Source organism: Salmo salar, chromosome ssa01 (assembly GCF_905237065.1).
Source record: "Salmo salar chromosome ssa01, Ssal_v3.1, whole genome shotgun sequence".
Lineage (NCBI taxonomy): Eukaryota > Metazoa > Chordata > Actinopteri > Salmoniformes > Salmonidae > Salmo > Salmo salar.
In genome coordinates this window covers 133,511,819-133,526,998 of record NC_059442.1, presented here as the reverse complement: position 1 = coordinate 133,526,998, position 15,180 = coordinate 133,511,819, and the positions used below count along the sequence as shown (strand labels likewise).

At 40.7% G+C, this 15,180-nt stretch overlaps 1 protein-coding gene across 1 annotated transcript in view; it reads left to right on the top strand.

Annotated features, from left to right (window-relative positions):
- Positions 1-4,045, top strand: part of LOC106564246 (reticulon-4 receptor) — a 35,563-nt gene extending 31,518 nt beyond the window's left edge. The window contains exon 2 of the mRNA XM_014130296.2: positions 1,844-4,045. Within this exon, the coding sequence (XP_013985771.1) occupies positions 1,844-3,234 (1,391 nt within the window). The 3' untranslated portion in view covers positions 3,235-4,045. The remainder of the gene's footprint in view (positions 1-1,843) is intronic.
- Positions 4,046-15,180: the final 11,135 nt, after the last annotated feature.

The following is a 15,180-nucleotide window of genomic DNA, read 5'->3' as shown; positions in this document are numbered from 1 at the left end:
TGCCTGAAATTATGATGGCTTTATTTACATAATAATTAGCCTTGGGGACTTTTACGATAGAGAAAATAATGCTGGAACTGTGAGCATTTCTTTGGAGAGGTCTAAGAGTCCCAAAACTAGCATCTGTGCCAGGGGATTATTTAATTTAGGTGACTAAGGCCTGCTTCTGAGTCCGGTGGGCAATGCCCACATCCCAGAACATATCGGGCAATGCTAATAATATGACTGTCTAGTTGGAATTGCTCTGATGAAATGACTGGAATACAAATAGATTATATTGTGTGAATTTGCGTTATCTATTGTTTCGTTCACAAGCATCATTCTCTCGCTCTCTCTCTATTCGTCTATGTGTCATTCGGTTGTTGGTTCTTTGGCTTTGGAGTCATAATTCCTCTGTTATTTATAAGCCATCTGGTTTGAAGATGCTTTGTCTCTACAAATTATCACTCCTGTTTTTTTATAAACTGTGCCCTATTAGACTCTAGTCTCACTGTTGCCGCTCTGACAACCTTCACAAGACTCACAAATTCTAAATTGTTCATAGCCATTATTACAACCATATTATATTCCTCTTGTTTCCATGAATTAACTGCACATATCAACAGGCAAATACCTGTAGTCCATATAATGTGTTGGTGAAGCACATAGTAATGCAATGTAAAACCTTTGAGCATAATGGCACGTTCTATAGGCAATGAAAGCAAATATGTTGGTTCTATCAAATTGGGGTATCCTTTTACGATAAGAGAGACTTACGGTGTAGTAATCGTACGAGGAAAGCACATCCTGCACTGGAGACGAGTTCTGTCTGATCTCATCTGCAGTAGGTACTCCACAAGGTTACATGTGCTGTCAGCACTGGCATGAGAGACCTGTGTCAATTGCCCTTTCAAGCATGCAAATCCACTCTGAGATCTCTAGAACAGGCCGAGTGGCAATTCCCAGGTGTCCTCATATGTGATTAGTTCCATTTGCTCTGTTAGTGTGGAGGATTTTTTGCTCAACCCACCAATGTTTTATTAATTTGTGAAATAGTCCAACCCCCACCCCCACTCTCTCGTTTCCTCCCTCCATCCTTTTCCTTCCTCTTCCTCTCTCTGGTCTGTCCTTCCAGAAGAGGATTGAAATTGAACTGGTAAAAAGCTACCCAATTTGAGATAAATCTCCAGCTGGTTTGTAATCCAGCTGCTCTCCACTTTTAGATTAGTAAAGTGTGCTTTACTCATAGGGGGAAATACAGAGTTTTTGATGTGAATTGACTGAGTGTCATAAGTGCATTATATCCATTTCACTTAATAAATATAGGTTTCCGTGGGGCTGTATAATCCCATTGGCGTTTGCCCTGATGTCTTTGAATTCAGTTTTTCATTAAAATACATGAAGAAAAGAGAATGTCACCGTTCTTATGCAGTTAGATGTCTGAACAGAGATGAGATGTTGTGGCACAGCCAGCGAAAACTAAACCAGGATCTTCTACTCTGTTAAGAATTGCAAAACTGATTTATTTCAAGGTTTGCAAATATGGCCAAGGCCATTTTATAGAAGGTAGTGTGTTGCTGCCTCATTCCAGAAAGTCATAAAATCTAAAGAACACTACATTTGAATATGTAAAATCTAAAATTCTCGCATAAAATTAATTCCACACTTCTACTTGTATTATTTTTAGGTTCTAGCTTTTATAGCTATATTGCAACTATGAGTAATTTTAAGGGACTGTTTAAATGTGCTACAGTATGCTAAATGATAGCACCTTATTTATTTTGGATGATTTACAGCAGATAGTTTTTTTTTCTGTGAACCCCAACAAACTCTCATTACCCACTTGTGTCTTTCTCATTTGCAGTTGGCGAACTCTACATTCTGATCCTCTGGCTTCAATTGGTGCCTCCGATAGAGGGTCGAGTGGAGGGCTGCCCAGCGCCATGCATATGCCACAGCGAGCCACGGCCCACCCTGGCCTGCCAGCAGCAGGGCCTCTACTCCATCCCCACAGAGATCCCTGTCCACAGCCAGCGAATCTTCCTCCAGAACAACAAGCTAACCGTGGTGCGCTCCACCAGCTTCAGCCCCTGCAGGAACCTCACCGTCCTCTGGCTCTACTCCAACAACATCAGCCACATTGAGGCCGGGGCCTTTTACGGTCTGGAGAGGCTGGAGGAGCTGGACATAGGGGACAATGATCTAAGGATCATCAGCCCCACAGCTTTCAGAGGCCTCTCCAGACTGCACACCCTGCATCTGCACAGGTGTGGCTTGTCTGAGCTGCCTGTGGGTGTGTTTAGGGGACTCTTTTCCCTGCAGCACCTCTATCTCCAGGACAACAGTTTACTGACTCTCCATGACGATACGTTTCTGGACCTGGCTAACCTGACCTACCTGTTCCTCCACAACAACAAGATAAAGACTGTGACGGATCACATGCTGCGCGGCTTGGTAAGCCTGGATCGCTTGCTTCTCCATCAGAATCTAGTGACCTTTGTCCAGCGCAAGGCATTTCATGACCTGCGCAAGCTGACCACTTTGTTTCTGTTCTTCAATAATTTAACAGTGTTGACAGGGGAGACCATGGACCCATTGGTGTCCCTCCAGTACCTGCGTCTGAATGGGAACCAGTGGATCTGTGACTGCAGGGCCAGGACCCTGTGGGACTGGTTCAAGGGCTTCAAAGGCTCTAGCTCAGAGCTTGAGTGCCATGTTCCAGCGAGACTGGCTGGGAAAGACCTGAAACGGCTAAAGAGCCCTGACCTGGAGGGTTGTTATGAGAGCTCTCAACATACTTGGATCAGTGTGTTCAGTTCTAAGACGCGCTCTGGAAAACTCACGACGGAGAGTCCACTTAGGGCTGGTATTCCTAGGTGCTGCCTCTCAGACAACGACAAGTCCTCCATCATCTCCAGTAAGGGTCTTCCAGATCAGTCCTCCTACAACAGCAGACAAATCACCAACAATCCTCTAAAGGAGAAGGAAAACATCTCCAAAACGAAGCTTATGGAAGCTGACCCCAACGAACCCCAGAACAAAGAGAGTCTGAATGATGGGCCAGGAGGAACGTTATCTAACAATCTGGACCATTCATCAGAGGATCTAGATCCCTCCAATGACCCTGAAAAAAAGAAAATGTGTACAAAGGATAACATGTCAGACTCTCTGTGTCTCAAGTCCCACGGATCTACAATCGGAGCATGGAGGCTTATCATTCTTCCTGTGTTATGGCTATCCTTAGACTTCTGTTAGTAATGACAATCACAGAGGGATAATATGGGCCAGGGTAAGGCCAGTACAGGAGGCCCTGCTAAGTGCCAGGGGTGGGAAGGGGAAAATCTTTCATAGATCTAAAGATATGAATCCGAGAAGAGAAATGGAAGAGCTAAAAAAACACACATCAACAAATGGATGCCTTTCTACAGTATGTCAATTCCAAATGTAAATATTTCATGGATTTGTGCCCAGTTGATACTGTATGTTTTGCTCAGCTATGAAAATGACTTCTTCTGGGAGGTCTTATCATCTCTAAGCTTACTCTGCCAATGGTGGTGACTGGTTATTACAAAGACAATGAAACAGCACTACTGTTTAAAATCAAGAACCTTTTGAGGTTTCCTTCATAACAACCCCAAAGATGTGACAGATCTTATGACTCCATGTATTTTTGTTAATCTTTTTTTTAGAGTGAAACATTGATTTAAATGCTATTTGTATGTTTATAAGTGTAAACGCACAAACACTTTGGTCTCGATTCAATCCGTCTCGCCGAAGTTCAGCCTTAGCAAGATTGAGCTGACATATGCAGCGTTTACCGTGAATGCAGTCTCCTCGAACGTAGGAACATTGCCTTTAAGTTTCAAACAAGTTGTTATGCTGATATTCAGCACTACAGATTGAATCGAGACCTTGATATTTCTATGTTTTGTTTTCTTGTCATGCTGTGGTTACAGTTAGCATTCTCAAAAGAATGCTGTCTATTCATTCTCTATTCATTCATATGCATTTGATTTTACTTGTGTAAAAGTATAAATATATTACAAATAAAGTATTCTCTTTCTTACATTTGTTATGTTATCTATTCAAGCAAATGAATAATGTATAGTTAATCACCAGCTTGCTTTGTATGAGTAGGACAAATAGCCTCTGTTGCTGGTTATCAAGTCACAGAGAGGAAAGCATTGTCAGTAGTGATTGTCTTGTCTCTGGCAGCTTAGTAACGTAATAATATTTTCTATTTGGATAAATACCATGTTTAACCTCCTGAGAAACCACAATTTTTTCTTGATTGCGCTGGAATGTATCATGAAGATGTAATTATTGCGAAACCCAAGAGTGGAGACCTGCTGAAAACAACATTGAAACAGACATAAATCAATGTGGGGTTGCCGATGCACCGCCACCCTGTGAATTCAAGGCCAATCGGAGGGATATTGGCAATTTATTAAGTGTAATAATGCTTTCCTGCCACTGAATATCTAATAGGTCATAGAAGGGTGTGACTGACTCCTTTCATTTAAATGAAAAGACGTTCAAATTCATATTGTTCGTCCAATTGTTGCGGGATTTCAAACTAATTTAATTGAATCCCACCACTCCCAGTAGTACTAGCCAATATACAGTGCATTCGGAAAGTATTCAGACCCTTTTTACGTTACAGCCTTACTCTAAACATTTTTTTAAGTGATCATCAATCTACACACAATACACCATAATGACATACCGAAAACAGTTTTTTCAAAATTTTTGCTAATTTATAAAAAAAATAAACAGAAATACCTTATTTACATAAGTATGACACTCAAAATTGAGCTCATGTGCATCCTGTCATCAATTCAATTGATTGGACATAATTTGGAAAGGCACACCTGTCTATATAAGGTCCCACAGTTGACAGTGCATGTCAGAGCAAAAACCAAGCCATGAGGTAGAAGGAATTGTCCGTAGAGCTCCAAGACAGGATTGTGTTGAGGCACAGATGTGGGGAAGGGTACCAAAACATTTCTCCAGCATTGAAGGTCCCCAAGAACACAGTGGCCTCCATCATTCTTAAATGGAAGAAGTCTGGAACCACCAAGACTCTTCCTAGAGCTGGCAGCCAGGCAAAACTGAGCAATCGGAGGGTGAAGGGCCTTCGTCAGGGAGGTGACCAAGAACCCAATGGTCACTCTGGCAGAGCCCCAGAGTTCCTCTGTGGAGATGGGAGAACCTTCCAGAAGGACAACCATCTTTCTGCAGTACTCCACCAATCAGGCCTTTATTGTAGAGTGGCCAGACAGAAGCCACTCCACAGTAAAAGACACATGAAATCCAGCTTGGAGTTTGCCAAAAGACATCTAAAAGACTCTCAGACCATGAGAAACAAGATTCCCTGGTCTGATGAAACCATGATTGAACTCTCTGACCTGAATGCCAAGCATCACGTCTGGAGGGAACCTGACACCATCTCTACGGTTAAGTATGGTGGTGAAAGCATCATGCTGTGGGGAAGTTTTGCAGTGGCAGGGACTGGGAGACTAGTCAGGATCGAGAGAAAGATGAACGGAGCAAAGTACAGAGAGATCCTTGATGAAACCTGCTCCAGAATGCTCAGGACTTCAGAATGGACTTGAACCCAATCGAATATCTCTGGAGAGACCTGAAAATACCTGTGAAGTGACGCTCCACATCCAACCTGACAGTGCTTGAGAGGATCTGGTGAGAGAATGGGAGAAACTCTCCAAATACAGGTGTGCCAAGCTTTTAGCGACATACCCAAGAAGACTTGAGGCTGTAATCGCTGCCAAAGGTGCTTCAACAAAGTACTGAGTAAAGGATCTGAATACTGAGAGTACCAGTCAAAAGTTTGGACACACCTACTCATTCAAGGGTTTTTCTTTATTTTTACTATTTTCTACATTATAGAATAACACTGAAGACATACAAAATATGAAATAACACATATGGAATCATGTAGTAACCAAAAAAGTGTTTAACAAATCTAAATATATTTTAAATTTGAGATTTTTCAAGGTAGCCACACTTTGCCTTGATGACAGCTTTGTACAGTCTTGGCATTCTCTCGACCAGCTTCATGAGTAATAAGATAGCCCTATTTGGTAAAAGACCAAATCCATATCATGGCAAGAACAGCTCAAATAAGCTTTAAGTCGTGAAGGTCAGTCATTCCGGAATATTTCAAGAAGTTTATTCAAGTGCAGTCGCAAATAACAAATAAGTTCATCAGAGTTAACTTCACCTCAGATTGCAGGCCAAATAAATGCTTCACAGAGTTCAAGTAACAGACACATCTCAACATCAACTGTTCAGAGGAGACTGCGTGAAGTATGCCTTCATGGTTGAATTGCTGCAAATAAACCACTACTAAAGAACACAAATAATAAGAAGAGACTTTCTTGGGCCAAGAAACAGCAGCAATGGACATTAGACCGATTGGGATGAGATGGACCACAGAGTGAAGGAAAAGCAGCCAACAAGTGCTCAGCATATGTGGGCACTCATTCAAGACTGTTGGAAAAGTATTCCTCATGAAGCAGATTGAGAGAATGCTAAGAGTGTGCAAAGCTGTCATCAAGGCAAAGGTTGGCTACTTTGAAGAAACTCAAATATAAAATATATTTGTTTAACACTTTTTTGGTTACTACATTACATGATTCCATATGTGTTATTTCATAGTTTTGACATCTTCACTATTATTCTACAATGTAGAAAATGGTGTCAAAACTTTGGACTGGTACTGTATGTAAATGAAATATTTCATTATTTTAAATTAAAAAAATTGCAGAAAAATCTAAATACATGTTTTTGCTTCGTCATTGTGGGGTATTTTGTGTAGATTGTTGAGGGGGAAAAAACTATTAAATCCATTTTAGAATAAGGCTGAAACGTAACAAAATATGGAAAAAGTCAAGGGGTCTGAATACTTTCCAAATGTACTGTAAAAGCAATAACACGATACTTTGTAAAGAAAATATGAATGATATAATAGCCATAGATGTGCATAACAGAATCACTTCAATAGTGAAAATTCTCATTTACATTCTGCTGTTTTACTGAAGGAATTTGTTGCAGTCCTCTTTTGACAGTTTCTAGGCAGCATTGAACCTATGGGAATTTGCATTATATGCTTAAGGCATCTGTCAGCCCATTGCAATGAAAGGCAGTAATGTAATGGGAAATGTGCCTCCTGCACAGAGTTCCTTTCCAAATAGTATCATCGAAACTATCATTGACTTATCTTTCAGGGGAATATGGTCTTTTAGATTCCTCCACACATTTATTGGCATAATGTACAGTAGGTAAAAGTACAATGCCAATCATTGTTTTGGAGAAATATTTTTTTTTTTACAAGACAATAGTTTTTCCAGTCAATCATACAGTCATTCAAGGTTAACTTTCTAATAGGAATATTTCATAAATTCAATATTTAACCAGAAAAAATATTTCCACTGGACCTCATGGACTAATCTTTTATGAGTAAAAGGGTTGTTAATACTTGTATAACGAGCACTAGTACTTGTATCTCAGTATTTAAGCATAGATCCCATTTGTATTCCATAGGCAATTTCCGTAACACATGAATCATTCAGGAACACAAACATGCTCAGAATCGATACTGTAAGGGCCCAAGGCAACATCACAGGACCCTATCATAGGCGCTTGGGTTTTATTGGCATTACTCAAAAGAGACCTGCTCGATAGTTTGCGGATGCCAACTCCTGATAAATTACAACACTTCTCTTCTGTTCCACTTTGACTTTTTGTTTCGATAAATGCCTTTGATTGTGCTTGAGTCACTGACAGAAGCTAGATATGAATGGTGGCAGATAGGAACGATTGATTACTGCAGCTCGTCTATCTTGGTCAAGTAAAATGAGTGTTTCACACACAGAGAGCGAAGCATAGTCCATAATTTTCAATTGGCCCCTAAGACCCTCACAAACTTCTACAGATGCACCATTGAGAGCATCCTGTCGGAAATGTAATTAGCATAACAAAAAAAATCCCCATAACAATCTGTCAGTTTAAGCGAGATATATCTGTTTTTTGCATTGATTGCGCGTCTATCCACTGCATCCACCGATGTCGTACATCCACGTCTGCAGTGAGAGGTGATAAAGCTAGAGCGGTGTTTGTCAGACCATGAGACATCCTGAAAATCGGTCTTCTCACAAAATCATCTGTAGCGTCCGAACGGTTTGGCCTACATTATGACCTCTCTATCGTAAGGTGACACTCTAACGAACACATACATGTCAGTTGTTTTGATCTCGTCTGAAGGTCCCCCCGGTACCAGTTGAAAAAAAATGTATGGGTGTAAATATGGAGACTGTTTAGTGTCAATATAAGGGGTTAAATAGGTGTAAAAACAATTAATGAAAATGTTTCCAGATCGTTCTTATATCTCTCAAACATAGGACAGACACTTCAGAACAAACTTCCTTTTTATTTATTTTTTGGGACTTATGTTCCATGTAGTGAATCGGTTATTCAATGCGTTTGTATAGGCTAATAGCAGTAAGGCCAAATAAAACATTTCAACATAATAATTTTCATATATATTTTTTGATACTTCAAGGAGTCTTAAAATTCAAAATCAAATAGCTAAATGATATGACCTTCTTAAATTAAATCCATATAGCATAGTAGACTGGCTACGGCATCTCAAAATGGACAAACAGTACTATTAATGATTTTTCTATTTTTTCAAGGGAGTATCCGAGCACATTCGTTCGGTTAGGTTAGCCGAGTTTGGCTAGGCGCCAGCCGAACTGAAGCATGCTGACGCCTTTAGACTGTACAGGTCCTAATTTGCTCCAGGGGCGCCATCCTACTCTGGCTGACCCTGTAAAACAACACATTTCACTGCATCTATGTGGTGTATGTGACAATAAAACATATTATTTTATTCTTATCCTTATTATTACTTCTGTGAATGATGGGATTAAATAAAATTTGTTTGAAATCTAGCAACAAATTGGACTGACAATACGAATTTGAAAGTCTTTTAATTTAAATGAAATTTCGGCCTTCTAATTACTCATTCGTTCCATCATTCATTCAACAAGACAAACTTCAAAACCGGTTATCAGTTCAAAGCAAAAAGGAAAAATAATCATATATAATATATGAATAAATAATATACTCATATAGGGCCCGATTCAGACTTAGGACATTTACGCCTTTCTTACGCACGCCTTACATGCTCACGTTGAATAAATGTAATTCAACTGCTGAAAACCCTCCCACTTGCTGGCCAACAGATTTCTCGTGGAGTTTTCATTCAATAGGGTTTTCTGAACATTTATCTAAAGCCTTCCCTTTAAATGGGTGTACCTTTAATTAGACTTTAGAATATATGGAGAGAACAGTTAGAGGTCAAGGAAAGACAGCCATGTAGACCTAAGTATACACATATTCGTCTACTTTCAGCAACAATTGGTTGATTTAAAAATACTCTGATCTTTTCTATCTTTTAGGGTCATTCATGAATAATAAAAAATATATATTTTGGAGAGCCTTCACGCTCAAAATATATTGGTGAATTAAAAAAATACAGTGGTTTGATTCATCCTGAAAGATGCCATATCCAATTGTTCAAACAATGAAATATTGGAAGGTGAGAAAAGTATACAGTAGGGGTTCAACAGTAGTCCTATAAATGTACCCTAATAATCCTCACTAATCATGGAACTGTGATGACAAGGGTCCAGTCGTCATGAACCATGCGTCAGGCTCCAGGTTTACACTGATACCTATGGTCTGCGTTCCATAATGATTCAAATAGGCTACATGTCCCAAATGATTACACAACTTATAATAAGTTAGCTTAATATGATCCACTATTGCTAACAATCCTCAGGAACAACCACACAAACATGACAGAGGAAAGAAAGGTAAACTAACTATGTAATGGAATGATGAAAAATGTAAGAAAATTGACACTAATGTGACAGTGATAAATGCATCTGGGTACAATTGACGGTGGCTACTGATAGTGGCTAATATTTAACATGATACAAATTGTAAAAAAGTACAGCGAAAGTCAGAGCACAATTTTTGATTGATTTTATAGCCAAAGCCAACGTCTACAGCTTGGACTTTACAATTTATATACATTTAAAAACATTAACAGACATTACAGGCTTAAATTAACCTCTCTTGGGTAGGGGGCAGTATTTTCAAGTCCGGATGAAAAGCATGCCCAAAGTAAACTGCCTGTTACTCAGGCCCAGAAGCTAGTATATGCATATAATAGGTCGATTTGGATAGAAAACACTCTAAAGCTTCTAAAACTGTTAAAATTATGTCAGTGAGTATAACAGAACTGATATGGCAGGCGAAACCCCCGAGACAAACCATCCCCAGTAAACCATCCCCCCAGTACCACTGTTTTCCATGGTTGTCACTTTTATTATAAGGCGAAATCCTCCAAGATTGCAGTTCCTAGGGTTTCCACTAGATTTCAACAGTCTTTAGAAAGAGTTTCATGTTGGTTTTTGGAAAAATGAGCCAGAAATTGTAGTTTTTCTAGGTGGCTCCCATTTTGGCTGTAGTGTTTCCAAGCGCATGGAAGAGAGCGCGTTCTGTGGTATTTTTCTCCGGTAAAGACAATAACGATTCTCTGTCTTAAATTTGATCAATTATTTACGTATTAGGGTACCTAAGGTATGATTATAAACGTTGTTTGACTTGTTTGGAAAAGTTTATTAGTAACGTTTGGGATTTATTTTGTATGCATTTTGATGGAGGGAAACTGGGTGGATTATTGACTGAAGCGCGCCAGCTAAACTGAGTTTTTATGGATATAAAGAATGACATTATCAAACAAAAGGACCATTTGTGATGTGTCTGGGATCTTTTGGAGTGCCAACAGAAGAAGATCATCAAAGGAAAGGCGTGGAGCACCTGCCTGGTTGAAATATGTTTTTCATGCTTTTGTATGCGGGCGCTGTCCTCAGATAATCGTATGGTGTGCTTTCGCCGTAAAGCCTTTTTGAAATCTGACACAGCGGCTGGATTAACAAGAAGTTAAGCTTTATTTTGATGTATTACACTTGTGATTTTATGAAAGTTAAATATTTATAATTCTGTAGTTTGAATTCCGCGCTGTGCAATTTCACCAGATGTTGGCCAGGTGGGACGCTACCGTCCCACCTGCCCATAAGAAGTAAAAAAAAATACAACTAAAGACACACAAATTTACACAAATTTAACAAAAGAAACAATACTACCAAAGAATAATAATCTGTTGGGTGTGTTGAGTGTGTATTAGAGATTGTGCGGGAGAGGCGATGTGCCATGAGGTGTTGCTTTATTCGTTTTTTGAAACCAGGTTTGCTGTTCCAATTTGTTCCTGACCTGGGTACTGTGCAAAGACCCTTGATGGCATGTCTGGTGGGGTAAGTGTGTGTGTCAGTGATGTAAGTAAGTTGACTATGCAAACAATTTGAAATGAATGTTTCTTTTAAAAACAAGAAGTGATGCAGTCAGTCTCTCATAAACTGTTAGCCAAGAAAGACTGGCATGCATAGTATTGATATTAGCCCTCAGATTACAGAGAAGAGCAAAATGTGCTGCTCTGTTCTGGGCCATCTGCAGCCTTTCTCGGTCATTATATTCAGCACCTGACCATATGACTGGACAATAATCAATATAAGATAAAACATGGGCAAGTTTCCCTGTGAAACGCTTTCGTCACCTTCTCGAGTCCATGCCCTGACGAATTGAGGCTGTTCTAAAGGCTAAAGTGGGGGTACAAGTTGAAATACTTGTTGTTGAGATACAACAAAGATGTGTACCTTCCAGAAGGTTAAGGACACCAGGGATGAATGGTATACTCCCAAGTATAAGTAAGACATGCACATTCTTATGGGAATAGCTTCAGAAATACAGTGTACAAGTGAATCCCAAGTGGGGTTTAGATGGGTTACTCCTCACCATCTCTTCAGCTATCACAACTGTACTGCAATGGCTCAAAGAATAATTAAACCCCCATGAGCTAATTAAACCCCCATCTGAACACTTACAATCAATCATCTACTATTATAGCTGTCAGTGCATTTTCAATGTTCTCAAGGTGTGAAATGACATTTAAAAAGACTATGACCAGACGTCTGACCCCTTTCTTGACAAGGTCCTCACTGTAGAGCATTGATGATCTAGCTGGATCATCTAGCCTCCCAATCACTGCTATTAGTCAAACATGAACATTAGATAATATTCATGTTCATGGGTATAAACATTCACTTCCTGTTTGGGGACAGGAATATGCAGGGAACAGAATGTTAGGTCCCAGTGTTCTTGAAACAAAGAGGCCTGGCACTGCAGTAATAGTGTCATACATTTCAATTAACAGAAGCTGGATATGTATCACCAAGGGCAACACATTCTTCATCTATATCAATTCATTCACTGTTAGGTCACTTGGCCTGAAATGATGATAGGCCACACAAACTAGTGATCATATTGTCCACTGGGGTTGTTAAAAACGCATTAGTGTACCGCAAATAATTATTCCAATAATGAGTTAGAGGCTATCATTTGTCAATCCATGAAAATGAAGCATTTCTCTCCTCTGGAGTCTAATTTACGTCGCCAAAAGAACCTGCAGTGACTATGTAGAGGATAAGAACCTTTGCAAAAACTTCAGTGAGTATGTTGATTTATTTTAGATTTTTTTTCACTTTTATTTAACCAGGTAGGCCAGTTGAGAACAAGACCTCATTTACAACTGCAACCTGGCCAAGATAAAGCAAAGCAGTGCGACACAAACAGCAACAAAGAGTTGCACATAAAAAATGTACAGTCAATAACACAATAGAAAAAGTCTATATACAGTGTGAGCAAATGGCGTGAGGAGGTAAGGCAATAATTAGGCCATGGTAGCAAAGTAATTACAATTGAAAAAATTAACACTGGAGTGATAGATGTGCAGATGATGATGTGCAAGTAGAAATACTGGTGTGCAAAAGAGCAAAAAAGTAAATAAAAACAATATGGGGATGAGGTAGGTAGATTGAATGGGCTATTTACAGATGGGCTGTGTACACCTGCAGCGATCGGTAAGCTGCTCAGATAGCTGATGCTTAAAGTTAGTGAGGGAGATATAAGTCTCCAACTTCAGCGATTTTTGCAATTCATTCCAGTCATTGGCAGCAGAGAACTGGAAGGAAATGCGGCCAAAGGAGGTGTTGGCTTTGGGACCAGTGAGATATACTTGCTGGAGCGCGTGCTACGGGTGGGTGTTGTTATCGTGACCAGTGAGCTGAGATAAGGCGGAGCTTTACCTAGCAAAGACTTATAGATGACCTGGAGCCAGTTGGTCTGGCGACGAATATGTAGCAATGGCCAGCCGACGAGAGCATACAGGTCGCAGTGGTGGGTGGTGTATGGGGCTTTGGTGACAAACCAGGATGGCACTGATAGACTGCATCCAGTTTGCTGAGTAGAGTGTTGGAGGCTATTTTGTAAATGACATCGCCGAAGTCGAGGATCGGTAGGATAGTCAGTTTTACGAGGGTATGTTTGGCAACGTGAGTGAAGGAGGCTTTGTTGTGAAATAGGAAGCCGATTCTAGATTTAATTTTGGATTGGAGATGTTTAATATGAGTCTGGAAGGAGAGTTTACAGTCTAGCCAGACACCTAGGTATTTGTAGTTGTCCACATATTCTAAGTCAGAACCGTCCAGAGTAGTGATGCTGGACGGGTGGGCAGGTGCATGCAGCGATCGGTTGAAGAGCATGCATTTAGTTTTACTAGCATTTAAGAGCAGTTGGAGGCCACGGAAGAAGTGTTGTATGGCACTGAAGCTCGTTTGGAGGTTTGTTAACACAGTGTCCAAAGATGGACCAGATGTATACAGAATGGTGCTGTCTGTGTAGAGGTGGATCAGGGAATCACCAGCAGCAAGAGCGACATCGTTGATATATACAGAGAAAAGAGTCAGCCCGAGAATTGAATGCTGTTGTACCCCCATAGAGACTGCCAGAGGTCTGGACAACAGGCCCTCCGATTTGACACACTGAACTCTATCTGAGAAGTAGTTGGTGAACCAGGCGAGGCAGTCATTTGAGAAACTAAGGCTGTTGAGTCTGCCGATAAGAATACGGTGATTGACAGAGTCGAAAGCCTTGGCCAGGTCAATAAAGACGGCTGCACAGTACTGTCTTTTATTGATGGCAGTTATGATATTGTTTTGGACCTTGAGAGTGGCTGAGGTGCACCCGTGACCAGCTTGGAAAACGGACTGCACAGCGGAGAAGGTACGGTGGGATTCAAAATGGTCAGTGATTTGTTTATTAACTTGGCTTTCGAAGACTATAGAAAGGCAGGGCAGGATGGATATAGGTCTAAAACAGTTTGGGTCTAGAGTGTCACCCCCTTTGAAGAGAGGGATGACCGCGGCAGCTTTCCAATCTTTAGGGATCTCGAATGATACGAAACAGACTGGTAATAGGGGTTGCAACAATGGCGGGGGATCATTTTAGAAAGAGAGGGTCCAGATTGTCTAGCCCAGCTGATTTGTACGGGTCCAGGTTTTGCAGCTTTTTCAGAACATCTGCTATCTGGATTTTGGTGAAGGAGAAGCGGGGAGGCTTGGGCAAGTAGCTGCGGGGGGTGCGGAGCTGTTGACCGGGGTTGGGGTAGCCAGGAGGAAAGCATGGCCAGCCGTAGAGAAATGCTTCTTGAAATTCTTGATTATCGTGGATTTATCGGTGGTGACAGTGTTTCCTAGCCTCAGTGCAGTGGGCAGCTGGGAGGAGGTGCTCTTATTCTCCATGGACTTTACAGTCTCCCAAAACTTTTTGGAGTTAGAGCTACAGGATGCAAATTTCTGTTTGAAAAAGCTAGCCTTTGCTTTCCTAACTGACTGCGTGTATTGGTTCCTGACTTTCCTGAAAAGTTGCATATTACGGGGACTATTCGATGCTAGTGCAGTCCGCTACAGGATGTATTTGTTCTGGTTCGAGGGCAGTCAGGTCTGGAGTGAACCAAGGGCTACATCTGTTTTTAGTTCTACATTTTTTGAAAGGGGCATGCTTATTTAAGATGGTGAGGAATTTACTTTTAAAGAATAACCAGGCATCCTCTACTGACGGGATGAGGTCAATATCCTTCCAGGATACCCGGGCCAGGTCGATTAGAAAGGCCAGCTCGCTGAAGTGTTTTAGGGAGCGTTTGACAGTGATGAGGGG